The sequence below is a fragment of the Penicillium cataractarum genome (assembly GCF_028827025.1).
Source record: "Penicillium cataractarum strain IBT 29864 chromosome Unknown utg000005l, whole genome shotgun sequence".
NCBI lineage: Eukaryota > Fungi > Ascomycota > Eurotiomycetes > Eurotiales > Aspergillaceae > Penicillium > Penicillium cataractarum.
The window spans coordinates 1,989,526-2,002,696 of record NW_026622741.1 but is presented as its reverse complement, the minus strand read 5'-3'; the positions used below and the strand labels follow the sequence as shown (position 1 = coordinate 2,002,696).

General features: G+C 50.0%; 3 protein-coding genes across 3 annotated transcripts; 2 read left to right on the top strand and 1 right to left on the bottom strand.

Moving 5' to 3' along the window:
- Positions 1 to 211: 211 nt before the first annotated feature.
- N7496_006404 (putative GPI anchored protein) lies at positions 212 to 1,549 on the top strand (the record flags this gene model as incomplete). The annotated part of the gene is made up of 1 exon (XM_056699333.1): positions 212 to 1,549. The coding sequence occupies one exon, from the start codon at positions 212 to 214 to the stop codon at positions 1,547 to 1,549; it is 1,338 nt and encodes a 445-aa protein (XP_056554746.1).
- A 914-nt stretch (positions 1,550 to 2,463) lies between these two features.
- Positions 2,464 to 4,292, top strand: N7496_006403 (fungal specific transcription factor domain-containing protein; the record flags this gene model as incomplete). Its single annotated transcript, XM_056699332.1, has 2 exons — positions 2,464 to 2,955; positions 3,018 to 4,292. 2 exons carry the CDS (start codon positions 2,464 to 2,466, stop codon positions 4,290 to 4,292), a joined length of 1,767 nt encoding a protein of 588 aa, XP_056554745.1.
- A 970-nt stretch (positions 4,293 to 5,262) lies between these two features.
- N7496_006402 (basic helix-loop-helix domain-containing protein) lies at positions 5,263 to 6,816 on the bottom strand (the record flags this gene model as incomplete). Its single annotated transcript, XM_056699331.1, has 1 exon — positions 5,263 to 6,816. The coding sequence occupies one exon, from the start codon at positions 6,814 to 6,816 to the stop codon at positions 5,263 to 5,265; it is 1,554 nt and encodes a 517-aa protein (XP_056554744.1).
- Between the last annotated feature and the right edge of the window lie 6,355 nt (positions 6,817 to 13,171).

Here is a 13,171-nt window from a genome sequence, read left to right as displayed (position 1 = left end):
CGACCAGCTTATAACAGTCAGGCCCACATCAGCCTCCCCAAATCAACTACCAACACAAGGCATTCCGGTTGAAGCCACTCTTTGTACGACACTGCCCGTACTCTTCATAAACCATTATCCTGAATGACGCAACTAATACTAATCAGTTACAGACTTTTATTCAGTCCGTCCGAGGATATTTCCGGACAATAACAAGTCACCTACCCCCAAGATGAGGCTGTCTCCAACACTCGGGGCCGTCTTACTTGCCTCAATCTCGACGGCCCTCGACGAAAATACAAATCCAGCATCATCCCTCAACATTCTTCGCCGTAATGCCGAGATTGAAGCGCGCCTAGCAGATGAACCCGTTTACGGCGTGCGAAAGATGAGCAGCGACGAAGGCGAGAAGTTTTATCTCGATTATTGGCATTTTGAAGATACACCTCAGGGTGGGCTATCAGAAAGAGATCTCGCAGAAGTCAATGCTACTGCTAGTGACGATGCGAAGAACCAAAAGGGATCTACTCCTGGTACCGAGAATGGGATTTCCTCAGCGCAATTCCTCGCTAGATCATACGCCTTTAGTCCATCTTTCGGACCCGAGTCTGAGCTTCGCGGGAGTTTGTTGGAGGCGCGGGATTTCAAGTGTCCGGGTGGCACGAACGCGTGTACCTCTATCAACCGGTCTGATCGGTGCTGCAGTACCGGTGATACTTGCGTTATTGTCACGGACACGGGGTCTGGAGATGTCGGTTGCTGTCCTAACGGACAGACCTGCTCCGGCACGATAGGGTCTTGTCAGAGCGGATACACGACGTGCTCCACGGCTTTGGGTGGTGGATGTTGTATCCCTGGCTACGAATGTGTTGAAGGTGGATGTAAGTACATCCTCGCACTCCTTACCATCTTCCACCAACTAACCCAATCCAAAACAGGCGCATACATCTCCGTGGTTACCGTAACGATAGACTCAACCGTGACAGTCTCGACAGTAACCCACACAACATCCCAAGAAACAAGCCACTCCACATCATCCAGCACAAGCACAAGCACACGCTCAACCAGCTCCTCATCAAGCACGAAAAGCACCAGCACCAGCACAGAGAGTCTCACCCCACCAGCCCGCGGAACAAGCATAACGACAACAACCCACTCCGCAACAACCCGCGTCGACGTCTGCCCAACGGGGTTCTACGCCTGCTCCGCCGTCTACAACGGCGGCTGCTGCCAGACAAACCGCGACTGCGACACGACATCCTGCCCAACAACATCGTCGACAACATTCACCTCCGACGGGAAAACGATAGTTATACCCGTTACTACGGCGTCGTCGGGATCGTCGAGTAAAACGGGCAAATGTCCAGGCGGTTGGTTTAGCTGTGCGGATACGGCGGGTGGAGATTGTTGTCCGAGTGGGTATGCTTGTGGTGCGAGTATTTGTACTGCGACGGGCTCGGTGGCTACGACTGTTGCTAAGGAGGCACCGACTAGTAATGGGGCTGGTGTTGAGCGTGTTTCGGGGGTAATGGTTGGTTTTGGGTTGATTTGTTGGGCTTTAATTTTGTGATTTGTATGGGATGGGATGGGTGATAGGCCTATGTGGAATGAATTTATGAATTGATGTGATACACGAGACCTGTACGGTTATTTGGATTTGTTGATATCATAGATAGGAGGCATACTGCGACAATCTTGAAGCAAATGCTCATGTGGTTTCCTATCAAACTTTGTCTATCTTATCGGTAGCTTAAACCATGGACCCCGCGATAGGTGGGGTTTGAAATGCCGGTGGGTATTTCCTGATTTAGATGCCGATGTGTATAAATAGAACCCCCGCGTGAGGGTCCTTTTACTCAGATCTTACTTAGTCTCATGGCCTGAAACATTGAATTTCAGACGTTATAATAAAGCACGTACTCAGGCCTACCTCTTGAAGCATAGAGATCTAGCCATGCGAGTAGGATCCACCGGGGCAATCGCACTATGACTTGACATGATAGCAAAACAAAGTCTTCAGACTGTACACTCACTGTGTTTGGGGCTCAATTATCGCCAAAAAATGGAACTAGACTCGATAAATCTTGAGCCTAGTAATTCTGTCCCATACTTCGAGCATAGGTAGTGATTGGTACCTTTCCCGAATCTCATCTTCGAATACTAGCAGCTAGAGGTCTCATAGAGTCCCCTTCAAAACAACATACCGTAAGACACCCAACATAGCTTGGGTAGATATCAATAACGCGGTTTTCCCTCAGCCGAGACCGAGTTAAAAGAATAACGGAATAACCAAGGAAGCACATATACACTTTCTATGTACCCAAAAACGCCGTCCCACCCCGCATAAACAACAAGCAGCCGAGAAGCGCCGAGGTCCGTCCACTCAACAAATAGCCGACGGCGCACTCACGATCAACGACTATTGATTCTTCCATGCCACCCTCCCACCATCACGAGACAAGTCCCAAAAAATCAAGGCACATCATGAAAGAACGACTAGCCCTCAGTCGCCGGCCCACTCGGGGCATGACCCGAAAACCCGGCGTGCTGTCTACGTTCCCACTAGACAATCTAATAACCGAAGTACACCGGTTACTAGGGCCGACATGGACACTACCTCCATATAATAACATTTTACCGCCATATCTACAACAACCGTCTTCGGGACTGGCGAAAGATGATTTGGACTTTTTGGTGTTAAAGGGGGCGTTTGATATTCCCGAGACGGCGTTTGCGAGGGAGATTTTCAAGGCTTATATTCGACATATTCATCCGCATATTCCGTTTTTGGATTTGGATCTTTTTGCGGATGCTATTTTTGAGGATGGGGATGAAAGGAGGAGAGAGGGGATTAGTCTGTTATTGTTTCAGGCTGTTATGTTTGCCGGGGCGATTTTTGTGGATTTGAAGTTTCTTTATGCGGCGGGTTATCTATCGCGACGACATGCTTTGGAGGCTTTCTTTCAACGTGTACGGGTGAGTCGATTCATTTTTGGCGGATATATAGATACAAGAAAATGATATACTGATGATAGCAGGTCCTCTACGACTTTGACGTTGAAGACAACGATCTCATCGTCATCCAAAGCCTCTTACTCATGACATACTGGTACGAGAATCCAGACAGATACAAAGACGGCCGACACTGGATCTCAGTGTGTATATCACTCTCCTGCAAAACGGGCCTTCACCTCGACCACACCTCGGAACCCAAACCAGACCATAAACTCCGCAACATGCTCTGGTGGAGCGTCTTCACGCGCGACCGACTAATAGCCCTGGGCCTCCAACAACCACCCGTCATCAAAGACGAAGTCCACCTCCCAATCCCGATGCTCACCCTATCAGACCTAGACATCACGACACAAAAATATGCCAAGCAATGCTACGGCTCTAACGAGCGCGATCTCGCCCAGATCTTCATTGAAAAAGTCAAGCTTTGCCGCTGCGTCAAAGACGACCTCTACTCCTGGGACTGCCAGCCAATTCACAACCACATCCCAGCGCTAGCAGCAAAACCCCGGCAAACAAGTCTCTATCTCTCGAATCTAGAACTAGACGACTGGTTCCAAGATCTCCCAGACAATATATCCTTCCACCCAAAACCCTTTCTACCAATCCATAACGCAGACTTAATCTTCCACTCGCACTGCGCATGGCTCAAAATGGTCTATCTAGAGATCTACTCCACAATCCACCGCCAACTAGACTTCCTCTCCGAAAAGTACAGTCCCAGTCAACCGCTCTCGCTAGACGGCCCCGAAGAATGCCCCGTCCTCCGCGCCGCAATCGAACTCACAACCATCCTGCAAGACCTCTACACAAAGCAACTAATCTACTACCTCCCCACAACGAGCGTAGCTATGATCCTGCGCGCGGGGATCATCCACATCCAAGAGATGTTCTCGGGAGATCCGCACGTTGGCGCGGCGAGTTTCCGGCGACTGTCGCAGTGTATTCTGGCGTTGCAGCAGTTGGGGAGGAGGTATGGGTCTGCGTTCTTTTTGGCGACGTTGTTGGGGGCGCCGAAAGGGGCGTCTGTTATTACGGCGTCGCCGGAGGAGATTTTGGCGCATGTTGATATTGAGTCTTTGGATAAGCTTACTGTTAGTTATGCGGAGAGTTCGGTGTCGACTATTTTGAAGATTAGGGAGCCGTATGATCGGGATATTATTTCCGGGCTTAAGTCGAGGAAGGTGGAGAGGGGTGGGCGAGATGGGTCTGTGAGGGTGGCTAGTTTGAAAAGTGATTCTTCTCCCGGTGATGCGTTTGAGGTTCGGGATTTGGACTTTGCGGATTATACTTTGGAATAGAATGAAATGACAAAAGTCCTTTTATGCGAGCTTTGGATACCATTCAATAGACCAGGCAGTACGAAAGTGTACAGTAACAGCTAGGATCAGCTGCATGTCGGCGCCACCTGCAAGAAGACAGGGGTCTACATTATATTCTGGAAACGGAAGAAGATCCGTATTATATGAGGAAAGTGGCACTGCCAGTAAATTGCTATCTGCATAGCCAAAAACCCAACCAAATAACTGCCAGACAAAATGCGAGAACACGGTGAGAAAGAAGGGGGAGATTAGTGTAAGAAGTGGACCGCGAGGGGAAGAAAAAGAGGACCCAAGACAGACACAGGGCCAAAGTCTCCTCAAGCCAGGATAAGTGCCACGGAAACAGGAGAGGAGAAGTAAAGTCCAAGTGAGTTGAGGCAGTCTTGGACCAAGATCATCAAGCAGACAAGGTATTCAGGAGTCGCGAACAGAAGCACAGAGTGATAACAAATATAAAAACCTAGAGCCGTGTGTAGATGGACGTAAACGAATTCGAGATGAATCAGAGAAGACAGAAAAAGAAACCAAAAGGGAAGACGGGGTATCGATGAAATATAAGAAAACTGAATAATCAAAAAGGCAGAGTAGATATCCAACCGAGATCAGTGCAAGAAACCCAAGTAAACCACAAGGAAAATCGAGTCGTGCGGGGAGGCAGGGGAATCAAAGACCTCCGATCCGCCAAGTCCAGTCACGACAAAGATTCACAAAGCACGATAGAGCGGGTAAAAAACAGCAGATGACGATTCAAATGACAACCAATGCAAAAACTATGGAAAGAGCCCTATAATCAAAAAGGCGACATCCTTCTCACTCCCAATACGCCGAGTAATCGGTTCCTCCAGACGCCAAGTATGCAAAACGAAAGCATTCCATAATGCAGGCCAAATGGAACCCAACCGGCCACAGCACAACACAAAACAGGCACAGCACAGCCAGAGCCAAACGTCTAGCTCATCTCCATGCCGTACTCATCCTCTTCCTTAAAGCTCATAGCCGCATGGCCCGCGCTATTCCAGTATTGCGGTTGCCCAGCGCCATTAGCGCTGCTCGCTCCGCTGTGGAATGAGGGGCTCAGACCGGGTGGTGTCAAGCCATCACTGCCACCTTGAACGGGATCACCGGCCAGATTGGTGTGCTTGGGAACGCGCAGACCGCTGCCCGGCCCACGGGTATAGCTGAATGAGGTGGGGTCGTTCTTCTCAAGAGCATCCAGGATCTCACTGCGCATGCGCTTCTCTTCTTCTGTGGGCTCGAATGGCCATGTCCCGCCTAGACTGCTGATCATCTCGGCAAGCTCAGCTTCTTGCTGATACTTGACGTGCAATGCCCACATCAAGTCACGCATCCAGCTAACTGCACCGTTGAGAATGTCACCCTTGTTCGGGCCTTTCTCTTTCTCTTCGATGGGCAAACCCATTGTGATGTTGCCGGGTGTGGCACGGCGGCCGTTGCCCCCAGCCAGGAGAGAGGTTGCTGCATTGCTGCCAGCGCCAGCCATGGAGAGAGCGGTGTTGTTGACAAGTTGCTTCCGGACTTTGTCATCTTCCAGTCGGTGTTGTGGTACTAGATGGGAGAGATCCTGGATACGCTCATTGATGTTGTCGCGACGGCGGCGCTCGACTAGGTTGTGCGAGGCACGACGTCGTCGGCGCTTGGCCTCTTGAGACTCGAGGTCCTGTGCGCTACCGGGGAGGTGTGTGTCAACCTTGGCGGGCAATGAAGCGTGTTTGCCCGACTTGAGGATCTCGGAAATGCCAAGTTGCTGTGAATGATGGTTGGGTGACCCAATCGGGGACTCGACGTAGGAGTGTGCACTGCCGGGGGTTCCGTCCCATTGATTGGAGAGTGTCTTCTGGTGGCGGTGCTGAAGTCCGGATGTTCGGATCGGTTGGCCGGGGAAGCTGCCGGAATCCGGAGTTCCCAGAGTCAAGGAACCCAGAGCGGGTGTCTTCGGGGTCATCGGGCTTCGCGCATCAGATGAAGTTCGATCCATGGCCTGCAAGCTCGGGCGGGACTTGGCGTTGAGATAATTCTGGTCGAATGAGCTCGCATTGTGCAAGTGGTGGTTCTGCTGGTTCATCCGGAACTGTTCGTAGTTGAAGCTGCTGTTGACGAAAGGGCTGGCCATCGGGGCGTTGTCCGGGGTATTCGAGTACATGTGCGACATCTGGCTTTGGTGACTCATGGCGATGCCTCCGGACTGATCCTGGAGATAGTTGATGTTGTTGTCACGCTGGACCCCGTTCTGTCCGCTAATCTCCAAATCGAGTAGTTCATCGGTGTCGATTCCGGAGTTGCCAAAGTTGAAGCTGGAGGACATGTTCTGCTGCGAGCCGTAGGAAAAAGGCATGAAACCGCTCTGCTGCATCGTCAAGTCGGACGGGTCGACCCCCTCATTGGGGTTCCCGAAGTGATTACCCATGTAACCGGAGTGAGACATCATGAAAGGGTTGCTATGATCGTCAGATTCGTGTTTGATGAAAAGACTTGCTTCTGCCATTGCGTAGACTGGACCTTTGGACCCAGGAGATAGTATAGGGGACGAACGTGGGGAAATTGGCGAGGAAGGGAGGAAGCGGTCGTCGAGCCGAATTATTTACTAACCCTCTCTCTGTTGTAGTGATGATCGGCCCAAGTCAGGCAGCCGTCAATGCGCGATTAAAACAAAGCAAGTATGTGGCGGAGCGGAGATAAGATGATATCTGCGAGAGTTGACAAGACATGTTAGCTTGACATGCGATGGGAGAGGAGACGAAGTGCGTGGCAGCGAAGAACTAAACCGGCAAATGAAGATCCATTGCCTCCGCTCCGTCTAGCCAGATGCGACGAGGCAACCGAGCTAGCTCGCCACGAGGGTTGGAGGGGTTGAAGTGGATGAAAAGAATGTGGTGGTATAATCTTACCTTTCAAGTCGAGAGTTTGTCGGTAGCGACAAGATATCCAAGGTTGATCTGTGCGCGTGTTGACAGGAGGGGGAAAAGTTCGAGGCAACGGGGTCGGTGGGATGAGTCGACAGCCTCGGGGACAATTGTCCAGGGATGAAAGGATGGTCAAGCACGCCAAGGGGGTCGCGCAAGAGATAAAAAGGAAGAAGAAGAGGGTGCAGTCTAGAGAGAACAAAGAGACACCAATTGTAAGCAATCAAAACCCCAGGAAAGATGGGGAGGGAGATGCGGAAACGTGGCGAGTCAGAAAGAAGGGGAGAGAGGGGGAAAAAAGGGCGGGTGCAGATAAGCGCGGGCCTCTCAAAGAAATCAGAGGGAGTTCAAGCGGCAGAGCTGCAAAAGACAGCAGAAGAGGGAGGTCAGGAGAGATGGGACAAGGTGTTCATATGGGATAGAAGACTGTTCTTCGTCTCTTCCGAACAAAGCCTCGGATCAATTCTGCGCCAGCGAGGAAGAGTCCTGGATACTTGATACTCGAGGAATAGAGTGGAGATGGAGAGGGCGGGGGAGGGAACAAGCGGTGGAGAGAGAAAAAGCCGGGCGGTGAGTTTTGGTGGCGAGAGTTGACCAGTTGGTACAGTAATGATGTGCCAGTATGTATATACTAGCAGTAGACACACTGGGCAGTTGCTCCAACTTGGTAAACTCTCTGCCAACCACCAAGCTGATCTGACCAAGGTGTGTTCCCTTTCTCCTCGGCTGGATTTGTCTGTTGGGTCGAGTGCGCCTTGACCCTGTCCATCCAGCCTCTCCACAGCTCTCCCAAGGCCCCGGGGATTCTGCGCCCCCCAAATAGTCTTCTTGCAGAGGCCCCACCGTTCGCTTTGCAATGCAAAATACGAAGCCGCACACGTAATCCCCTCTTTTCCGATGCTCTCTGAGACTCTCGGGATTTCTTTGAAATCCGTGATAGGTGACGATGGGGGAAATAGATGGGGAAATGGTGCTCGGGTAGAACGCAAAAGTATAACGGAAGTATATAAATATAGAGCTTACCAATCTGAGCAGCCTTTCGTCCCAAGGCTGAAATGAAGGTCCGAGCAGGGTCTACTGCTCGGAGAGGCCGATACTATGACGGTGTTAGAGTGGTTTCCCAGTCTTTGGGTGTAAAGAACCGAAGTATATCGAGGTAGAGGGTGGATGGACATGTATGCACAATAGAAAGGCAACACAAAGGCCTTCAGCCTCAAGAGTATAAAGACGAGAGGCATGATAATACTCCATCGATAAATCACCACGTCAACAACCGCAGAGCCCCAGCACGTGGCAGCCAGCTGGTGCAGGCAGCAAAGATCCATGCAGGAACGAAAAGACCGAAAAGAAAAGGGAAAAGACAGACAGAGAGAGTAGAAGGGTAAGACAGTCCAACAAAGATAGCCACGTACTTGCAATACTAGAATCGGGAAACCGATCTCAACGTATAAGCCAACCTGCAAGATCCTGATGCACAAGCCAAGCAACGCGAATCATGAGGCGCGATAAACTCAACACCGTGACGTGGAACGAGTCAAGTCAAGCAGACAACTCTTGCAGCGCTGCAATTAAAACAAGTTTCCGTTTCAGTTTCAGTTTCTCGAACAAAGTGGGAGCCAGTGATGCAGTGCCAACACAGCAAGCGGAGGAAGAGGGGGAAGAGAAGAATCTCAAATAAAAAGCACTTGCAGGATGAGAGGGAAGCAGACTTTAAGAACTCTCTCCCACCACCCACCCGTTCTGCACCTCTCATTTGATATATTACAGCATCGGTCATGCAGCCCGTCGATCGGTGGGAATCGATGAGGCTTGCCGGCCTTCGGCATCGGACATACTACGCTTGTTTGGGGGGAGAGATAGGGCGGGAATTTTTTTATTTTCTATTTTTTCTATTATTTTATTATTGAAAATTGATTATGGCTCTTAGGAGGGTGTTATTTTAGGTTTTCGTTTCCTGGTTTGCCATGACGTTGATCAGATGGTGGTGTGTAGTGTAGGTGTTTGGGTGTGTGTGTGCGTGAGTATGGTGTGGGTTGGATATTTCATTTTAGGGTAAGCGTGATTTATTCTGAATAATTCAGTATTTATTGACTGAGGATATATGGCTTGGTATTTTGGAGAATTTTTGTAGTCTATTTTAGGGTCTTCTGGTGGATGGGAGGGGAGGGTGAAGTATAAGTGTGTAGAGTCGAATGTAAACATGTAGATCGTGCTGGCTTGTGTTAGAGTTGGAGAGGTAGTATATAGGAAATGGGGTCCTGTTAACCCCCGAGCCTCTGTTCAGGGGTTATCAAGAAGGAAATGTATCAGATAGAATATGAATTACAAGAGAAAGAGAAAGTATCAAACCCACCCTTCCAGTGATAGCAAAAATGATAAAACAATAATCAAAACCAAGCCCGTATAATCCGAAAGATCATTTCAAACAAAACCCACCCAAGAAATGACCCAAGACTCCAAAATGACCAAGGCCGTGAAAGATCCAAACAGTCAGAAAGGGGGGAAGGGTGATACAGCCGGATTTAGTAAAAACGGCTACCTATCCCATGATACCGTGTATTTGTCACCTGTGCACGAGTCATGACTCAGAAAACAGAAACAGAAAAAGAATAAATAACCAGGGCGTAAACACTAGACCCTCAAGGCAGCACAAGCCAGAGGAATGTATCAGATGGTCCCTCCTGTGGCCCTCCAACAACCCACCCCCGCGCGCGCTGGACGACTGGTTTAGGGTTACAGACATACCAGAGAAACACGACACGAGAGAGACAAAAAACAGCGAAGAGATAGAATAGGTTACAGGTGTACATTCTCTTATTGATTTTACATATTTTACCACGTCTTTCAGACTGTTCGTTCTATTACGCATTACGCATTACCCATCTTACACACTCAGACTCAACAGTAGCCCATCATCCGGAACGGAAACGAAACCCTATTTCGATCCATTTAGCAGGATCGAGGTGCATTAGCGTCCCCGAGTGTTCCAGGGTTGATATCAGTGATGAGCCAGCGAGAGAGGGGGGATGTTGACTGTAGTAGTCGAACAGGAGATGTGAGATCCGCCAATAAGACCATGTGGGTTGGAAAAGGTGGATGAGGGGGGCGATCGCCCGCAGGCATGCAGAAGATGTACCCGTACCGAAGGGCACTAGGGAACGCTAGAGCCCGGGAGGAGTATGGAGTAGGACGAGTTGGTAGCAGTTTGGTAGCTAGTGGAGGTGGGGGAGGGGACCGGAGATGGTGCAGATCGACAAGTTTTTGTTAGAAGAGAGACTGCGGGATATGAAAGTATCCAGATGCCGAAATGATATGAGGTATCGTTATCTTGTCTTGTTTTTCTAGTACATGCTATAGCGGAGACCGTGGGTGAAACGAAACATATATCATGGAATACGCGGAATACGGAGCACGGGGCATATATCGACCGGAGAATATCAACGGCACGGGGATATCGGGGCCTTTTTCAATACTCGGGATAGAAAGGAAGACAAAGAGTGTACACACCACTCTCGTGGGGTCGCCAGTGCGCAAGTCCGCTCGGAGATATCGTGCAGAGTGCAGAGTGGTGGCGATCATGTCGGGGAGACGATCGACGAGAGCTTGGACCGTGCAGCCGTGCAGGTGCAGCCCGGCGCAGGAGCCCTTGAGCTTTGATGGGATTCAAGAAGGAGGGGTGGTGGATATTTCAACCCCGCCAACCCCGTTTGTCGATTTCAACCCGTTTCAGCCTTTTCGGGGTTGGACTCCAGCCCTCGACCCTCGTGAAGCCTGGCGCCGCAAGATGGTGGTCCGTGACCTGCAGGCTCCAGCGACGCGATAAAGACATCCTGTCGTCTCCCGAGATGGTGGGCCTAAATGGCTGATCCCTAATCAAGGCGATGACGCATTTGACGCCTCACTATTAGTCTTTACTCTGTAGTTGACAAATGCATACTCCTAGGTGTGCGTGTGTCGGGCACGACGGATCTCGAGAATGTGGCGGCGTGATAGAAAAGAATAACGAGGGGGAGGGGGGATGGAATGTGTCTGAGATGAGCGGCCAATAGATAGCGTGTCTCAACCACACTTTTTCATCTTTTTCGCCGTTGCGCTGTTGCATCTCGATACAAAAACCGGTTGGTTGGCTTTTATTTCCTTGCAAAAGACTGAGCCACAGGAAAGTATGAGAAACGCGAGAACCTTCCCATGCACCATGCGCATCATCAGAATGTGTCTAAGCCACCCTAGGGCCCATCTCGGGGAGGATGATGATATATTTTGGCAGAAATAGTAGGAGCCGTGGCATCCGAGAGTATAGACTAGCTAGTCTAGGTCTAATCGCTAGCCTAAATACTAAGATACTTGATGCACGTTGACTAGCCCATCATGGTCTATCTATATTGCGACCAACTCGTCAACATGCATGAAGGATTCGGCAAATCTCCGTATTTACAAGTAGAAAGGCCGTGGATCGCGCTCACGTCCCGTCCCGTCAAGGTTCGGAGGGTATCGTCGATTCTTCCATGGTAATGCAAGGAGGTGCTCGGTGCTCGACCGTGGATGAGAAAGAAGAAAGTGTATGGAAATCATATCCACTCGAAGGCACATGCATGTATAGCGCTATAGTAGGGAGTACTATAATCGGCATATCATCCTTCCCCCCATTCCAAACTCCACACCCACGCAATGCTAAACGCGGCCGTATCGGATGCACACAGCCCTATGATGACGTCGAGGGCATCCGGGTCTTGCCGCCTATATAGCGGATTAAGTATTACTTTTGATATATTTGATATTCTCAAGTAAGGATTAGCAATCATAATATTTTCAAAATGTAAGCAGGTCCATCCTCTTCTGCTGAGAGGATCCCACGCATGTGCCATCGGACATACTACGGAGGAATATCGCCGTTTCCCCATTCCCAGGAATTAGCCCCCCCTCCAACTTTAACAAAAGCAAAAACACCTAAAAGCAAGAAATGAAGAATGAGGCTAGCAAGAAATCGAGAGGGTAGGATGTTACCCAAGGGCGGCGCGGCGCGGCGGGCAAGCCCTATTCGGCTATCGGACAATTCGTCAGTGTCGTACAGTCGGGTAGCCACAGGACGGGCATTATGCAACATTGCATTCGACTAAAGTCTTAGTTTCCTGCGTTTAGATGAAAATCATAAATGAGCTAGGCAGGACCAGGGAGTGTTTCCGATACGAGGGTGTGGAGGGAGAGCGGAGAGAGCCGCGGGGAGGAGGGCACTACTGTAAGAGGGGAGAGGGGGAAGTAGAAAAAGAGGGGCGAGTTAATATAATATCTACTATATAATTGGAATATACTTTTATGGTGCAATATATTGATAAGATGGACTTCTGCAGACTAACGGAAGTTGATCGCATCAGTGGAGTGATTCTTCCACCGATCGCCACAGGGTGTGCACCGGCCAGAGGATCGACATGGTGGAGAGGGTGTGGAAGGGTTGGAGTCGATAGTGGCTCATATTTGCTTACTATAATGTATATTGTAGTACCCTGTACTATTATTGTATACACCCTTCGGTATGATTGGTATATTCTTGAGTGGAGGGCACGGGAAGTCCCAGCTGGGCATACCGCATGAGCACCTGGAGCAAGTTGACCATAGATAGTAGACGCTAGTTGAGAATGAGACCAATAGAAAGAAGGAAATACTGTTCTTATGATGAAAATTCTGGTAGCAGTACATCGCTAACCCGTAAATGAGCGGTCATGGGCAATGTACTCCCAGGTAAACCAAGGAAGTACATATGGAGGAAGTATACAAAGACCCAGAAATGCGGAGTGGTCTGTGCCCCACCCGCTCGGCTTAGACCCCCTGGACCAACTTCATCACCTCCGGACTACTTTCTCCAACTCCGCAGAACCACAGATACTACTAGCATCCACAGGTAATCGTGCAAAGCCCGGGCCCTGGCTCGGTCCGATTACA